This window comes from Ceratotherium simum, chromosome 17 (genome assembly GCF_057802395.1).
Source record: "Ceratotherium simum simum isolate JZ-2026a chromosome 17, ASM5780239v1, whole genome shotgun sequence".
Classification (NCBI taxonomy): Eukaryota; Metazoa; Chordata; class Mammalia; order Perissodactyla; family Rhinocerotidae; genus Ceratotherium; species Ceratotherium simum.
Window position 1 is genome coordinate 53889911 of NC_141916.1, and position 18132 is coordinate 53908042.

Here is an 18132-nt window from a genome sequence, read left to right on the forward strand (position 1 = left end):
GGCTTAAAAACAAACAAGGACTTATATGAATTGAAGAAATACAACAAAAACTAACCCAAGTGCTTTTCAAGTTTACATGATCTAGGATTAATCTTTAGGAAATAAAAGCTAGTTCAAAGTTATTGGCTTAATTAAAACAGACATGTCTTTAGAGTTATCAACACTGAATATAATGCAAACATACAACTTTTATTCTACCTGGGTTGATTAGTCAAGTAAGTTCATACTATCTCTGTTATAAAATTTTTCAGCAAGAAAAGTAACTTGGTATGATGAAATTTTCATAAGTAATCTAAACCTAATCATTGAAAACAAGTAAATTAAATGGATATAAATGAGATAAAAGTTTTTAGCTAAACTTTTTAAGTAGTTTTCCCCAAATCCTTTTGGTAACCTGAAACCTTAAAATTTTGCTAAGTTAAAGGATGGGTAGTCATTGAATATCTAGATCATTCCCAAATAACATAAAATACTGAAACATTTATTACCGCACATAGATTTATCTACATTGGCTTCCTCTTACAGAGAAACCAAAGATACTTGGGCCTATTAGTAAATATGTCTGGTGCCATGCTGAAAAGTTTTCTAGGAGAAAGCACATATTCTTAGAAATTATAAAATGTACTTACAAGTTTGTCAATATACAGAAGGCTAATGGAAAAGACAGTTTATAATTGCTTACTTTTTCATTTTCACTAAAAATTAAAGGTTTCTAAGGGTTAAAAAAATTTTAACATATATGATTAAAGCTACTAGAAATAAAAGTGAAACATCACCATATGCAAGGAAAGTAGGATGTGTATTTTTGGTAAAAGAAGATTTATAGAAGAGGAATCTTTGGAAAGGAATTTTATGTGTGGTCATGACTGGCTAAGATTGCAATGAATTTAAGCAAATGATTTTTAATATCAAAAGTAAGCTGGTGCAAAAGTTAAAATTTGGTTTTCTCTCTGTTAAAAGGACAAGATTTTCTTTTTTTTTTTTTTTTGAAGATTTTATTTATTTTTATTTTTCCCCCCAAAGCCCCAGAAGATAGTTGTATGTCATAGCTGCACATCCTTCCAGTCGCTGCATGTGTGGCGCGGCCTCAGCATGGCCGGAGAAGCGGTGGGTCAGTGCGCGCCCAGGATCCGAACCCTGGGCTGCCAGAAGCAGAGCGCACGCACTTAACCGCTAAGCCACGGGGCCGGCCCTAAAAGGACAAGATTTTCTAGGAATATTGGTCTGCTTTTGAAAAGAGATTGTAAAAGATTTTTCTTTACTTTTTAAGTAATCCACCTAGAAAACAAAGAATATGTGTCTTGTCAAAATAATTACCATGTTCCATGTTGTTTTTAACGGGTGTTCGATTACTTAAGAACACTGAGTCTTCTCTATTTAAAAAGCTGTTTTATGTACAGCTATAACTTTCTGTATTTGCCTGAAAAGTCTTTGTCATCACGATTAAATAGATAACTAGGTATTGTTTCACAGTGACCTACGACCCTATTTGACCAAATGTTTTAAAACTTTTTGATATTTTTAATCAACTTCCCAAAAATCAAATTCTAAATGAAGTATTTTTGACCTCAAACTGACCTTAGGATTTCCCAGAGCGCCCCTGGAACATCTCAAAAGATCTATTCTCTTTCCTGATAAAAAGAGATGTTAAACCAATTAGGCTAATTTGATGTGTTAAATTACATGAGAAGCATTGTCAAATAAGAAGTAATATAAGCCTCCTTTATGTTGCATTTGTATAGATATGTGTTGTAAGTGTTCCAGAAATTGTACGCAATTCCTAAAATTCTGATATGTCCTTGGATAGTATTATCAGTCATAATTTTAGTTATCATCTTGAAGTGTTGTGTGTCACAGAAATAACCAAATTTCCTTGTCAATTGCATTATAATGAACTCTCATCAGATCCTTAACCATAGCCATTTTTAAATCTTTTCTCATTTACAGTTATTTTTTCATTCAGATGATTTTCCAAAAGTGTTCCTACAAAAGTGTTTCATCTTCAAGCAGATTCGTGGAAAGGGCTTTGAAAAATACAGATTTCTGATAACTTTAAGATCATAAAACTGAACGGGGTAAGAATTGTTGGAACTAGTGGAAAAACTGCATTGAAGCAGAAAAAATTAATAATATGGGACTGAATGAACAGAGGAAGAGGATTATAATTTTAATGACTTCTTGTTTGAAACATTGCTGGTTCTCTAACATTTTGATTTTCCAGATTTAAGGAAACTTTTTTTTTTTTTTTGTGAGGAAGATCAGCCCTGAGCTAACATCCATGCTAATCCTCCTCTTTTTGCTGAGGAAGACCGGCTCTGAGCTAACATCTATTGCCAATCCTCCTCCTTTTTTTTCCCCAAAGCCCCAGTAGATAGTTGTATGTCATAGTTGCACATCCTTCTAGTTGCTGTATGTGGGACGCCACCTCAGCATGGCTGGAGAAGTGGTGCATCCCGGGCCGCCAGTAGCGGAGTGTGCGCACCCAACTGCTAAGCCACGGGACCAGCCCCCAGGAAACTTTTTCTTTTAAGCTCTCTATGACTTAGAGCAATTTGGTAAAATATACCTTTGTAAACAAAGATAAACCTTTGCTTTTTCTCCCTACCTGATCCCTCCAAAATTCAGAAACTCTGAGTATTCTTTTCATGGCAATATAATTAGTTATTTACATAAGTTCAATAAAAATCTGTTATGCAATTAGAAATATTAGCTATATGACCAAGACTTTGACCAGAATATCATGTTTGAAAGAGATGTGCATAGACTCAGATATGACCAAATAGCTTTAAGGAACTGCTTGAACTTTGGCGTGGCTTCCTGGCCTCAAGAGTCTTTTTAAGAAGTTCAATCTGAGGTTCCTTATAAAAAGTTCCAGCAAAGCAGTCTTAAAAAGAGCTTATATGATCAATCACTACTCTTGATTCACTTATGTAAATAATCAGGCCAAGTCTAATGCAAACAAATTAGTTTTATTGTAATTATCTTTAGGCAAAAAATGGGGCTAATCGTAGAGGGGAAAAAATTATGTTTGCACCATTGTAGATATCAGACTCTAGCCCTATTAATTACCTTTGTGGTTTTGTTACATACCCATAAACTGGACTGGATCATGAATTCTTCTAGTTTCCTCAAATATCTGGCTATGACTCTCCAAACTAAAGTTTCCAATTTTCTCCCACTCTTCTGATCTGGAATCAGTAAGAACAAAGATTGCTCTTGAATCTCCTTGGAAGGGACTATGCCAGGTCTGCCTCACTACCCAGATTGCAGCCAAACATTACCCACTCAAGCCTTGGAGATACAGCTCACAGCTGAAGAAGGCTACACCTGACATCTGGCGCTGTGCCAACTCTGGAGACCTCCAAATCAAATAGACTAGGAAGAGAAGTAGCTGACATCAAGGCAGATTGCTTCCTCCCAAGACGCTGGATAGAGACTTCACACTTTAACTGAATGTGAAACTTTTTTTTCCTCTCTTTCTTTCTTTTACTCTGGCATTGGCCTGGAAAGATAACACCATCACCCATATCTCCCAGGCCATTGCTAAGGGGGGTAACATTTGCCTTTCAGACTGCTGGATTTGTCATCAAAAACTCCCACCTGTCCATTAATAGTAATTCCTTAACAGGAATGTTTTTATTTCCCAACAGAATTTATTTTTGTCTGTGGTTATTATCGTTCTCCTTGGGCCTATGAATGCCTAGATGGTTGGTGCATAACCGGGCAGTGACTCTTAGGTCACCTAGCTGTGCCTCTAACTGTTCACAAACAGACTGAGACACCTCACTGGTCAACTCCCCTGAATTTCTTGATAATAGAATAGCCCTTGATTTTCTTTAAGCTGAGCAAGGAGGTGTCTGTGCTGTGACCAACACCACCTTCTGCATGTGGATTAACACTTCTGGAGAAGTTGAAATTCAGTTTCATAAGATCACTGAGCAAGCCACTAGGCTTAAAAAAGTGACTCCTTCAGTGGGTCTCTCTTTGACTTATTTGATTTTGTTTGGTTTGAGTCTTGGAGACTATGACTCTGAAGTGCACTCCAAATATTGGGAAATATCCTGCTTATTATAATAACAATAATCTCCCTGGTACATTGTGTTCTTTCAAAAGGTTTAAATGTGTGTTTCCACCTGCTAACCACCAAGCAAATGATCGCCCTAAGACTGGAACATCAGAAAAGGAACTAACAGAATGGCCAACTTAAAGGTTGTGAACCTGAAGCTATCACTTGTGAATATCACAGGGATTAAGCAAAAATGTCATAACATATGGATACTACACAAAGGAAGGACAAAGCTGAGAGAACCACAGAGTATTAGCTGAGACTGGTGCTAATGCCCTAAATTTTGATCCCATCTCTCAGTAAAGCAGAAAGTCTGATCAAAAGGGGGGAATTATTAAAAAGAAACAACAAGCTCAAATTGGAGTCACTTGTGCTAAGCAAATCAAGACTTAATACCTAATCTAATTGCAGTTATGACCTTCCCCAGGAATGTAATATTTAACTGGTCAGTGTGGAAGTTTCAGGTCAGCACCAATGAGGTAATCCTTTCCATCCCCCAAAGGAAGATGAGATAATCTGCCACACAGACCCCTTTCATCTCCCATAGGCAGGTTACCTAAGCCTGAAATAATCTTTTTTGTCTATAACTTCCCTGTCTTGCCTTTAAAAGCCTTTCCCTTTCTGTAGCCCTTTGGAGCTCCTCTCTACTTGCTAGATGGGATACTGCAGAATTCGTGAATCATTCAATAAAGCCAATTAGATCTTTAAAATTTACTTGGTTGAATTTTTGTTATTTAACAAAGATAACTAAATGGCAAATAGCTAAATAAAATATATCTGTAACCTCTGAGAGCCACAAGGAGTTTCTGCCTAAATGATTATCCAAAGGTGGGGTAGAGGAAGGGAGGTACAAAAAAAAGGAAAAGAGATCTGATAGAGCAGAGGATACATCAAATTGGTTAGAAAGTGTCCTGATGCAACATGATTGAATTAAAACTGTCACCTTCCTCAAAAAATATCCCCTACCCCTTCCAACATGATTTGAGAGCCAAGATGAGAAATAAGCAAACAAATCTGAATTGATACCTATAAACAAAAACTATTCCTCAATGAAAAGGGAGAAATGACTACTTCCAGTAGTAAAGAGAGCACTGAGAAACTGTGATGTGATCTGGCATTAGAGATACACAAAATATGTCCATTGGATACTCCTAATCCACCATTTACAACAAGCAAGGAGGTAGAGGGTGACTGTGTATATGATACTTGCATGCGAGAGGAAAAATAATTTTCCTTCTACCCTTCTAGGTTCTTGGCTGAGACCTCCTCCTCCATAATAAAAGGCAGATTAACAGGATAACTCAAGTCCCAGCAGGTCCGTAAAGGTGAGGTACTATGTGTTACTCATGAACAGGTGCACTACACTCTAAAAGATCTACTTGAGTTTTCTAATTTATACAGACAGGAATCCAGGGAACATGTGTGGGAATGGATATTGAGGGTGTAGGATAATGGTGGAAGGAACATCAAGTTAGATCACAGCAAAATTATTTATATGAGCTCACTAAGCAGACATTCTGCATTTAATGTTGCAGCTTGTGAAATTAGGAAGGGCTCGAACAGTTTGTCTGGTTGGTTGGCTGAAACATGGACCAAAAGGTGGCCCATAGTGAGCAAATTAGAAACAGGAGACCTCGGGGCCAGCCCGGTGGCGCAAACGGTTAAGTGTGTGCGCTCCACTGCGGCGGCCCGGGGTTCGCCAGTTCGGATCCCGGGCACGCACCAACACACCGCTTGTCAGGCCATGCTGTGGTGGCGTCCCATATAAAGTGGAGGAAGATGGGCACGGATGTTAGCCCAGGGCCAGTCTTCCTCAGCAAAAAAAAAAGAGGAGGATTGGCAGATGTTAGCACAGGGCTGATCTCCTCACAAAAAAAAAAAAACAAACAAAAAGAAACAGGAGACCTGCCTTGGTTTAAAGTAGAGGAAGGGAATCAAGGGCTTAGGGAGGGTGGAATGTTAGAGTAGGTTTGTCATTTAACACCTACTCACCCACACTGGGAGGGTCCAGAAGACGTCTTTCACCACTATTGTGATAAATAAATAAATAAATTTGTGAGGAGTAAAAGAGCTCTGTGATGGCTCTTCTCTGTAGGCCAGAGCTTACAGTGGGAACTGTAGTCATTGAACTGGGAAACATAAATGCGATGGTAGTAATTGGATCCTGGGGTAGCAGGGGCCAAGTGGTGGCACTCGACCACCAAAGGCAGGGTGGACGTGGTTACCATAATGGACAGCAGAGTCAAAGCAGCAGTCAGAATTGTCTGACTTGCACAGACCTATGGTGTTGGCTAGTTAATCAGGGTGTTCTTAAAAGTGAAATAGAGGGGCCGGCCCGGTGGCACAAGCGGTTGCGGTTAAGTGGCCGGGTTCCGCTGCTGTGGCCCAGGGTTCGCCGGTTCAGATCCCAGGCGTGCACCGACGCACCACTTGGCAAGCCATGCTGTGCCGGCGTCCCATATAAAGTGGAAGAAGATGGGCACAGATGTTAGCCCAGGGCCAGTCTTCCTCAGCACAAAGGAGGACTGGCAGATGTTAGCTCAGGGCTGATCCTCCTCACAAAAAAATAAATAAAGTGAAATAGATAGGCTTACTTGATCTGTATAACTGGAATAGTTTTAGGTCAAATGAACAAAAGCCTAATCTAAATCATAAAAAACAGAGTCATGACCCCTCAATCAATTCCCAGACTTGAGCCAGTTTATAGACCCATAACTCATTGAATGAAGGAGAGCCTGGGTCCCCTTTGAGGAAGGACTCTGGTATATTATCAAAAATTTATACTGTTAATCTTTCTCTCAGCCCTCCCCAAAGGGACCTACGGCCTTTTACCAGGGTAACCGTGCATTGGGTAAAAGGAAATAATCAGACTTTTCGGATATACTGGACATTGGCTCTGAACTGACACTAATTCCAAGAGACCCAAAACATCACAGTGGTCCACCAGAGTCGGGGCTTATGGAGGTCAGGTAGTCAATGAAGTTTTAGCTCAGCTCCTTCTCAAAGTGGATCCAGTGGGTCCCCAAAACCATTCTGTGGTTATTTCCCCAGTTCCAAATACATATTTGGAATTAATATACTAAGCAGCTGGCAGAACACCCCATTGGCTCCCCAGCCTGTGGAGTGAGTGCTGTTACAGTGGGAAAGGCCAAGTGGGACCCACTGGAATTGCCTCTACCTAGGAAAATAATAAAGCAAAAGCAATACTGCATTCTGGAAGGATTGCAGAAATTAGTGCCACCATCAAGGACTCAAAAGATGCAGAGGTGGAGATTTCCACCACATCCCCATTCAACTTACCCATTTGTCCTGTACAAAATACAGATAGATTTTGGAGAATGACAGTGGAGTATCATAATTGTAATTAGGTGGTGGCCTCAGTTGCAGCCACTATACCAGATATGCTTTCATTGCTTGAGCAAATTAACATATCCCCTACTACCTGGTATGCGACTATTGATCTGGCACATTCTTTTTTCTTGATAACTATTAGTAAAGACCACCAGAAACACTTTGCTTTCAGGTGGCAAGGCCAGCAATACACTTCCACTTCCCTATCTCAGAGGAATATCAACTCTCCAGCCTATGTCATATTTTAGTTCGCAGGGATCTTGATCTCCTTTCCCTTCCACGAGATACCACATTTACCCATTATGTTGATGACATTATGCCAATTGGACCTAGTGAGTAAGATGTAGCAACTACTCAGATTTATTGGTAAAATATTTCCATATCAGAGAGTGGGAAATAAATCCAACAAAAATTCAGGAGGCTTTTACCTCAGTGAAATATGTAGGAGTCCAATGATGTGAGGCATTTTGAGATATCCCTTCTAAGATAAAAGATAAGTTGTTGCATCCAGCTCCTCTTACAATCAAAAAAGAGGCACAACGCCTAGTGGGCATTTGGATTTTAGAGGCAACATTTTCCTCATTTGGGTTTGTTACTCCAGCCCATTTACTAAGTGACCCAAAAATCTGCTAGTTTTGAGTGGGGACTAGAACAAGAGAAGACTTTGCAACAGGTCCAGACTGCTAGGCAAGCTGCTTAGTCACTTGGGCCATAGGATCCAGCAGATCCAATGATATTTAAAGCCAGTGGAAGATAGTGATGCTGTTTGGAGCCTTTGCCAGGCCCCATAGGTGAATCACAGTGCAGGCCCTTAGGATTTTGGAGCAAAGCCCTCCCATCCCCCACAGCTCACTACTCTCCTTTTGAGAAACAGCTCTTGGCCTGCTACTGGGCCTTAGTAAAGACTGAACACTTAACCATGGGCCACAAAGTTACCATGCAACCTGAGCTGCCCATCATGAACTGGGTGTCATATGACCAACCAAGTCATAAAGTTGGGCATGTACGTTAACACTCCAACATCAAATGGAAGTGGTATATACATGATTAGGCCCATGCGGGCCCTGAAGGCACAAGTAAGTTGCAATGAAGAAGTGGCTCAAATGCCCATAGTCCACACTACTGCTACACTGCCTTCTCTCTCCCAGCCTGCACCTATGACCTCATGGGGAGTTCCCTACAATCAGTTGACAGAGGAAGAGAAGACAGGGCCTAGTTTACAGATGGTTCTGCAGGATGTGCAGGCACCATTCGAATGTGGACAGCTACAGCACTGCAGCCCCTTTCTGGGACAACCCTGAAGAACAGTGGTAAAGGGAAATTCTCCCAGTGGGCAAAACACAGATCAGTGTACCTGGTTATTTACTTTGCATGGAAGGAGAAATGGCCAGATGTGCAATTATATACCAATTCACGGGCTGTAGACAATGGTTTAGTTAAATGGTCAGACACTTGAAAGGAACATAATTGGAAAACTGGTGACAAGGAAATTTTGGGAAGAATTATGTGGATAGACCGCTCTGAATGGGCAAAAAATGTGAAGTTATTTGTGTCCCATGTGAATGCTCACCAAAGGGTGACCTCAGCAGAGGAGGATTTTAAGAATCAAGTGGAAAGGATGACCTATTCTGGGGATACCAGTCAGCCTCTTTCCGCAGCCATCCATCATCACTGAATGCATTTATGAACAAAGTGGCCATAGTGGCAGGGATGGAAGTTATGCATGGGCTCAGAAACATGAACTTCCACTTGCCAAAGCAAATCTGGCTACGGCCACTGTTTAGTACCCAATCTGCCAACAGTGGAGACCAACACCTAGTCCCCAGTATGGCATCATTCCCAGGGGTGATCAACATGGTGGCAAGTTGATTACACTGGATAATTTCCATCATGGAAGGGCCAGCATTTTGTTCTTACTGCAATTAGACACTTACTCTGGATATAGATTTGCCTTCCCTCCTTGCAATGCTTCTGCCAAACCTACCATCCATGGAACTACAGAATGCCTTATCCATCAGCATCGTTGGATACCATTGCTTCTTATCAAGGAACTCACTTCACAGCAAAAGAAGTGCAACAATGGGCTCATGCTCATGAGATTCACTGGTCTTACCTTGTTCTCCACCATCTTGATGCAGCTGGCTTAATGGAATGATAGAGTGGCCTTTTGAAGACTCAGTTACAGCACCAGCTAGGTGGCATTACCTTACAGGACGGAGGCAAGGTTCTCCAGAAGGCTGTATATACTCTGAATCAGCATCTAATATATAATACTGTTTCTTCCATAGCCAAGATTCATGGGTCCAGGAATCAATGGGTGGATATGGGAGTGGCACCACTCACTACTAACCCTAGTAACCCACAAGCAAAATTTTTGCTTCCTGTTCTTGTGTTCTCATGCTCTGTTGGCCTATAGGTCTTAGTTCCAGAGGAAGGAAGCCTTCCACCAGGAATCGCTCCAACAATGATTCCATGGATCTGTAAATTAAGACTGCCATCTGGCTACTTTGAACACCTTATGATTCTAAATCAACAGGCAAAGGAGGGAGTTACTGTGCTGGCTGGGGTAACTGATTTTGACTACTGAGGGGAAATTGGACTGTTACTCCACAATGGACATAAGGAAGTGTATGTCTGGAATACAGGAGATCCCTTAGGGCTTCTCTTACTATTACCATGCCCTGTGATTAAGGTCAATGGAAAATTACAACAACCCAATCCAGTCAGGACTACTAATGGCCCAGACTCTTCAGGAATGGAGGTTTGGGTCACCCCATCAGGTAAAGAACCATGACCAGAGCTGGCCCGGTGGCGTAGTGGTTAATTTCATGTGCTCCGCTTTGGCAGCCCGGGGTTCGCAGGTTCAGATGGCGGGTGCAGACTCATGCACAGCTTATCAAGCCATGCTGTGGCTGCGTCCCATATATCGTAGAGGAAGATGCGCATGGATGTTAGCCCAGGGCCAATCTTCCTCAGCAAAAAAGAGGAGGATTGGCAAAGGATGTTAGCTCAGGGCTAATCTTCCTCACAAAAGAAAAAGAATCATGACCAAGTGAGGTGCTTGCTGAAGGCAAACGGAATACAAAATGGGAAGTAAAAGAAGGTAGGTTATAAATACCAGCTATGACCATGTGACCAGTAACAGAAATGAGGACTGTAATTATCATGAGTATTTCTCCTTATTTTATTTTGTTGTAAATATAATATATATAATATCTTTGTTTTCTTCCCTCTCTTATTCTCTTATTATGTAACATAATATATATTGACTTTATATCATAACATGTGTTTTTAATTTTACATCATTTAATACAGTATTTAAGTTATGAGATATCAAGAAAAGTAAACATCACTCAAGGACTTTACCTCCTCTTCCAAGAAAGGGGTTAGTACATTTTCAGTTGTATGCAGGATGGTTGTATCATGTTAAGTGGAATTATGACTTTATTATTGTCTTTATTTGGAGAATAAGTAGGATTTAAGGAGATGCATATATGTGCCAAGTTGACAGGGGGTAGACTTGTGATGGTTAATTTTATGTGTCAACTTGACTGGGCCATGGGTGCCCAGATATTTGGTTAAACATTATTCTGGGTGTGTCTGTAAGAGTGTTTCTGGATGAGATTAACATTTGAATATGTAGACTGAGCAAAGCAGATTACCCTCCCCAATGTGAGATGGCCTCATCCAATCCTTTGAAGGTCCGAAGAGAACAAAAGGCTGAGTAAGGGAGAATATATATATCCTACTGGTTCTGTTTCTCTGCAGAACCTAGACTAATACAGAAGCCTAAGCATGTTTTTTAAAGATATAATACTATGAGAATAATTGATTATCTGAAAGTATTTTTTAAAAGCAGATCATTTAGAAAAATATTTTTTAAACAAAGAGGGAGACTTCTAATAAAGATGGCAGATTAATTTGCCTCTTGTGCCTAAGATCCCACTAAAATAATAGTGAAGGGTGGGATGGGGAAGGTATAAATCTAGAGGGACAAAGTTAATGGAAGAAGAGATGCCAGCAGATGAAACGTTTAAACCCATTTTTGGAAAATGGAAAGAAGATGGAGAAGTAGTGATGATACAGGAGAAGGGAGGTAGCTGATGAGGAGCCAAGTCAGAGGACTGGCCTGAAAGCCTAGCCTCAAAACGTTGGACCTTCAAGTCCCCTACCCCACCTAGCACAGCCAGGTAAATACCCAACCCCATCACCACCAGGCAGATAATTAATGCTATATTCTCTGAGAAAATGGATGGGAGAAACTCTGGACCCAAGGACATCAGGCATTGCAAGGAAGAAGGGAGAGATGTGGAGCTAAAAACAAGCATACACCTTCCTAGCAGGAGACTGGCAGATTCCCTCTCTGAAGAAACTGAATAATCCTCAAGAATAATCCCGCCACAACTGACATTTGGAAGTTTCTCAACCAAAAGAGGGTTCCCATCCCAATCACTTTCGGTGAAATTCACCAGTCAACAAGCCCTATGCACAGCCTGTATACCCAATCAACTTTGTAATGCCTTGTGTGTAGTATATGAAATGACAGTCACCATCATAAAAGAGACAAAAGAAACAAAAAGAAAGCAGAAATCCAAAGGAAAAATGAGAAATGCAAGAAATAAAAGAAAAATAACAAACATAAATAAATAAATAAAAGAAACCTTCCCCCAAAATCCCCAATTAATATTCTCAGAAGGCTAATAGAGCACATTGCATCTGTTGGGGAAGAGGGAGAATCCCCCTCCACACTTTCCCTCAAGGTTCTTACAGCTGGCCAAGTAATTAAAAGACAGGTTAGCAGGAGAAAATAATACCAAGTTTAATAACGTGTATACATGAGAGTAACCAGGGAAACTGAGTTTCTCAACACAATGGCAGAGATTCTCATCTTAAATATTATCTTCAGCTAAAGACAAAGGAAGATGTTGGGGGTGGGGAGGGAGACAGAAGGGAGACAGAAATTACAGTAATCAAGGGTATGCAGATTTAAATCCTCTCCTTCCATACTGATGAGTTTCCACAGATAAGGCCCCTTCCCAATACAGGGAGGGAGATACCTTTACAAATGGAGATTTCCCTTATAAATGTAAACGTTTGCCTGGCAACTCTTTGCAGGGCCACCTAGAGAATGTGGCCTGGGAGAGACAGAATTTTTGATAAGATGGGCTTGTTGGTGCCCTTCCTATTGTAACATCTATTTTACATTATATTACAGCCATCATATGATAGTGGCTCCTTCCTGAAATAGGTCTTTTATGTTAAATTCTTTAGGCAGTTTGGGGGAGGTCAAAAGTCCATCAGAAAAAATAATTAAGGTAAAGAGACATATTTCAGGTGGCTAATTTTGATCTCCCACACATCCATAAAACAAGAATGTTGTAGGGAAAAAGAAGCCATCCCAGCATAAAGAAAGAGTTCTTGGAAATTAAAAATATGAGACAGAGAAGGCAGATAAATGTAATTTATTAAGACATAGTTGGTGGTCTTTGTGTGAGTAGTTTCATAAATGGTAAAAATGAATACCAAATTCTAATGGGGATAAAGACTGGTGGGTAAGTGTATTAGTCAGGTAAGTTAAAGCAGTAACCTTAAATTGTGGTGTTTAACACCACAAAGGTTTATTTCTTGCTCAAGCTAAGTCTGATGCAGGTTGGGTGGCTTCCTCCATCTCATAGCTCTGCCATACAGAATGCATGGCCTCTGTAAGCTTACCAGAGTAAGGGAAGAGAGAAATTTGGGAGTCACCCTGGCTCTTCACCACCCTGGCCAGGAAATAGACACACTTCATTTCTGCCTCCAGTCCATCAGCCATAACTAGCCATGTGACCCCATCCTGACTGCAAGGGAGTTGAGAAGTAGCCGGTATGTGCATAGATATTGAGCGAGCACTGACCGTCTATGCCATTGTGAGAAAGTGAGATTGTTTTTCCAGAAGTATGGAAGGGAAGAAAAGGAAAACGGGCAGTAAATTGAGAGAAAGGGAAGATGTTCTAGGATGGGAAGCCCTGCCCAAGACAATAGATAATAGAAGTAAAAAGAGATACTGTGATTGCTGAAGAAGGAAGGGAAGGGCAGGGAAAAGCAGCAATAAGAGAAGACTGATTTCACTAACACTTCCACTTTGTTTTATAATTATCTCTTAATGTCTCTCTTCCCACAAGACACAAAGCTTCTTGAAGGCAAGGGTTTGTCTCTTATTCATCTTTGTATTAAGGGTCTCTCCACTCTCTCACTGCCACGAGCCGGGTCTGTTTCCCAATCAGGGAACCACATATCCGTCTGTCGGTTGTCACATTGTGGCAGCTGCATGTTGCTGTGATGCTGAAAGCTATGCCACCGGGATTTCAAATACCAGCAGGGTCACCCATGGTGACAGGTTTCAGTGGAGTTTCCAGACCAGATCAACTAGGAAGAAGGACTTGGCCACCCACTTCTGAAAAAATTGGCCATGAAAACCCTGTGAATAGCAGTGGAGCATGGTCTGATATAGCGCCAGAAGGTGACAGGATGGTGCACAAAGACCAGGCAGGGTTCCACTCTACTGTACACAGGGTCGCCAGGAGTTGGATAGACTCGACAGTACTAACAACAAATTGAGGGTCCAGCGCAGAACCTGACTTAATAAGCCCTCAGTGAATGTATTTAACTACGAAGTAAGAGGCCATATAATCTTAACTTTCTCTTCCCCCACTCACCAGCTAGTGTAACTGGAGGTGCTGCCCTGAAACAGAAGGAAGAATGAAGAGAATGTGGCTGACTAAACACCTGCAGAGAAAGGCCAACAGGCACCTGTTGTGTCAACATAGACACAGCCTCTGTCCCAGGCCCACCCTTCTCTTGGAACACCAGAGGTGCCAGAAGGGGCAAACATGTTACCTAACTGTATAACACAAAAAGAAACTGACTTTCCATATTTTTAAACAGAGTCTAGCTGCCTGGATGCTTTAACAAATAAATTTTACTTATTCAGCAAATCAGAGATTTTAAGGGTCTTAATTAACATCTAGCCAAACACTTCAATTAAGTAAAATCTAGTCAAGTTGAAGGTGTGCATACCTTACAACCCATAATTCCCCTCCTGGTTACAAACCCTAGAGGGATGTTTTCTTAACTGAGGATCATGAACCACTAATAAGTAGTAATATCAAGTTAGTGGATCCTGATCAGCAATTTTTTAGTGAATTAAAATAGAATAGAAATTATCAGAGAACACACACATAGTATGGCAGCGTGTAGTGTGTGTATGTCTGTGTGAGTAGTATATGTATTTGTTGTCTAGTGTATGAATATGTGTATATCCTGGATAGCAATGTGTTTCTCACAGCAGATCCCAGTTAATTTTTTTTTAAAGTTTAGAGTCACAGCCTTAGAGAAACTCTCACTGTTTCTTAAAGGAGAAACACTACAGCAATGTTTATAATTAAATAAATACGTAAATAGATAGGAAATGATCCTATTCCTCAAGTATTCCTCAACATGATCATGAAAAATTAATTGTGGTATAATCATATAATGGACTGTTATATCACAGTTAAGATGAATGGATTAGAGCTACATGTAACAACATGCATAAATCTCAATAAAGATGTTAAACATAAAAACAAGTTGCAAAATGATATATTCATTGTAATACTATTAATATAAAGTTTAAAATCGTGCAAAACTCTACTATATATTGTTTCTGGGTATGCACAGTATGTAAAGTAGAAAAATGGGCATGAAACTGATAAATACTAAAGTCAGCAAAGTGGTGACCTCTAAGAAGGGAAATGCCATGGGGAAGGGATATACCAGGCTCTTCAACTGTATATGTGATATTTGTTTCTTAACCTGGGGGAAGTTATATTATTCTCTACTTTTCCGAATATTTAGAAATATTTCATATTTTTAAAAATTTTGCCCAAAAAAAGGGGGAGGGAGGTGAAACAACAGACTTAGGTTCAAATTCTGTCTCTGCCACATGCTGAGAAAGGAATTTAGAGTTTCCTTAATTTTTCCAAGCCTCCGTGTCTGTAAAAGGGCATCATCATAATAAATATCCTGTTTCACAGCCAAATTAAGTGAAATAATACAGATACAAGTGCCTTACAAGGTGCAAAGTGCTATAGAAGTATAAGACGTCATTGTGCAAGAATGCTCCACAAACTCCAGTTATCACAAGAAACTCTTAGTGTTCCTTTGTTATCTACTCTTATAGAACCTCGTTCCTTTCCTTCAGCGCACCTGCGTTCGCTTCCAATCACACACACGCATTAACGCCGTTATATGACTGTGCATCATCCCCGGTCCATAGCTTTGGGCTCGGGACTCAGCACAGTCCCTGGCCCATGGTAATACTCAACACATTTTTGTTCGTGTAATCTGAACAGCGGTTACCTGTAGGAAGTAAGAATGGGAAGCAGAGTGGGAAGAAAGGACTTTTATTTTCTGCTTTATTTCTATATTGTTTGACATTTTATCATGAGCCTGTATTACTTAAAAGTGACAAACTAGTTTAACTTTTAATTAAAATAATAAGGATTAAATCGCCATATCTTAATTTCATCGCCTCTCGGGGGAAGGTAACGTTCTAATATACGAAATTACATGAAAGGGGGGGGTGCATGAACTAAAAAGAGCAGGCAAACAGTGTTCTGGGCGCCGGGCTCTCTGGAGACCCCTTGGGATGAAGGCAGCGTGTCTACCGGTGTAAGGGCCCGGAGGTACCGTTAGGAGGCGCTGGGGAGGCCGCAGCAGGAATTCCCGCCCTCTCTGTTACATGCCCCAGTAACCCCGGCGCGCCGGCGACCGAGAGTAACCTCGGCTGGGCGCCCCCCCCGGCCGGACTCTCGCCTGCTCCCGTCTCAGCCAATGGGAAGACAGCGCACGAGCCGGCCGGACACTGGCCCTCACCGACTCCTCCCCTAAGCAGTTAGGACCGGGTTGTACAATCACTCGCCGCCGGCTGTAGACGTTTCCAATCACAACTCTAGGTCCGGATGCCAAGCCCCGCCCTCCGGCCTGCCCGCGCTCACTCTCGGCGAGAGTCACCTTTGCCTTACAAATGTTCAGACCCGCCCTTTGCCTACCTTGCTGCGCTAGGCCCCGCCCCCTGGTCGGACAGACCAATAATCGGGCGATCCTGGAGCCACTGGGCGGGCCCGCAGCCAATGCGCACGCCGTGGGCGGGCTCCCGGCCGGAATTGGGGGTGAAGCTACAGCGTTGTGCCCACATTCGGGGCGCACGGAGCTGGGGGGTCCCTGGGGGGCGCCCGGAGCTAAGATGGCTTCCGCAGCCGAGGGGGACGTGGGGGCGGTGGCGGAGCTGGCGAGGGTGCTGCGGTGGGGTTTCGAGGAGCTGAGCCTTAACAAGTTGGCAGCGTCCCTGGGCGCGACAGAACAGGCGCTGCGGCTCATCATCTCCATCTTCTTAGGTAAGGACCCTCCTGCCTCTTTCCGCCCCCTCGCGGAGGCCCCAGCTAATGGGGACGTGACCTCCCCCTCTTTCCAAAGCCACCCAGGCCGGCTTTGTGGGGTGCGGATGTGAATCCTAAAACACACCAACTAGCTAGTGAGAGGAAGACAAGTCTTGTCTCGAGTCTGGGGGGCGGGGGCTGTGCCCTCTGAACCTCGTCACCTTTCCCTTCTGCCCCTGCTGTACCCTTGTGGCCACATTTGGCGCCACCACCCTCTCACCATGCCGTGATCTACCCCGTGTCCTCACGACCTGTCCTTATTTGTCTCTCTCTTGAGTTCTACTCTGTGTCCATGTGTACTGCTGCCTGTTATTAATATCAACCCTCACATACACTCGCTTCTTATCGGTAGGCATAGGCCCCTAATTTAGGTAATTTACTCATGCGGGCCTCCTCAGCCCCATATTCCATACTTACATATTCTGAGTCTCTATTTTCTGCATTGCCAGCTTATATTACTCTTTAGTTTCTTTTCTTTTTTCTAATATTTTCTTCTTATGCCATATTGCTTTTTTTTTCCTTAACCACCCACATGTCATTTACCCTGGAATATCATCTTAATACTGGGCTTGGGAAACAGGACTGACAACCCCCTTAAAAACTATCCCTGCCAGCCCAAGCGTTTATTACCCATATGGTTCAAAGGAGGTGGTGTATCTGAATTTAGGTCCCAACAAGCTGTATTATAACCAGTTTATAGGCTTTTCTACTGCGTCCTTCCTCCGTAGTTTTTTAATATGTGGAAGCAGCGTGGCACAATGAGAAAAAAGGTGTGGACTTGGAAGCCAAACAAATCAGGCCCAGCCCTGCTGCTGCTTACAAACTGTGGGGTCCTGGGCAAGACGCTTACCCTCTCTGGACCTCAATTTTCTCTATCTATGAAATGAGGACAGTAATGCCTACCTAACGAGATTGCTGTAAAGTCTTGTAGGAATTCCAAGGTCAAGATCTGATATATAAATATTTGGGTAGTTGGAAGGTGTTATGAAAGTTGTGGGACTTTAGCAGGAGAGTAGAGGTGGAGAAGAATTAAGCAAACAGGGCTGGGACAAGAGCAGAGGGTTAGAGATCTGAAGCATAACAAGTTTGAAATAAAGTTGCACAGGTGGAATGCCTTAAGTGCCAGAGAGAAGTTGGGAATTTATCCAGTAGTCAGTAGAGACATTGACATATAATATCACGTAAGGGTGTTAACCCGATCTAGATAATGGGAGAGGCATTAATTCATATTTAAACAAGCTTGGCTAATATAATTATTTG

The 18132-nt window shown here is 41.9% G+C and overlaps 1 protein-coding gene across 1 annotated transcript in view; it reads left to right on the plus strand.

The window, feature by feature from the left end:
* The first annotated feature begins 16664 nt into the window (after nt 1-16664).
* LPCAT3 (lysophosphatidylcholine acyltransferase 3) overlaps nt 16665-18132 on the plus strand; it is a 45651-nt gene continuing 44183 nt past the window's right edge. The window contains exon 1 of the mRNA XM_014793876.2: nt 16665-16830. Within this exon, the coding sequence (XP_014649362.2) occupies nt 16680-16830 (151 nt within the window). The 5' untranslated portion in view covers nt 16665-16679. The remainder of the gene's footprint in view (nt 16831-18132) is intronic.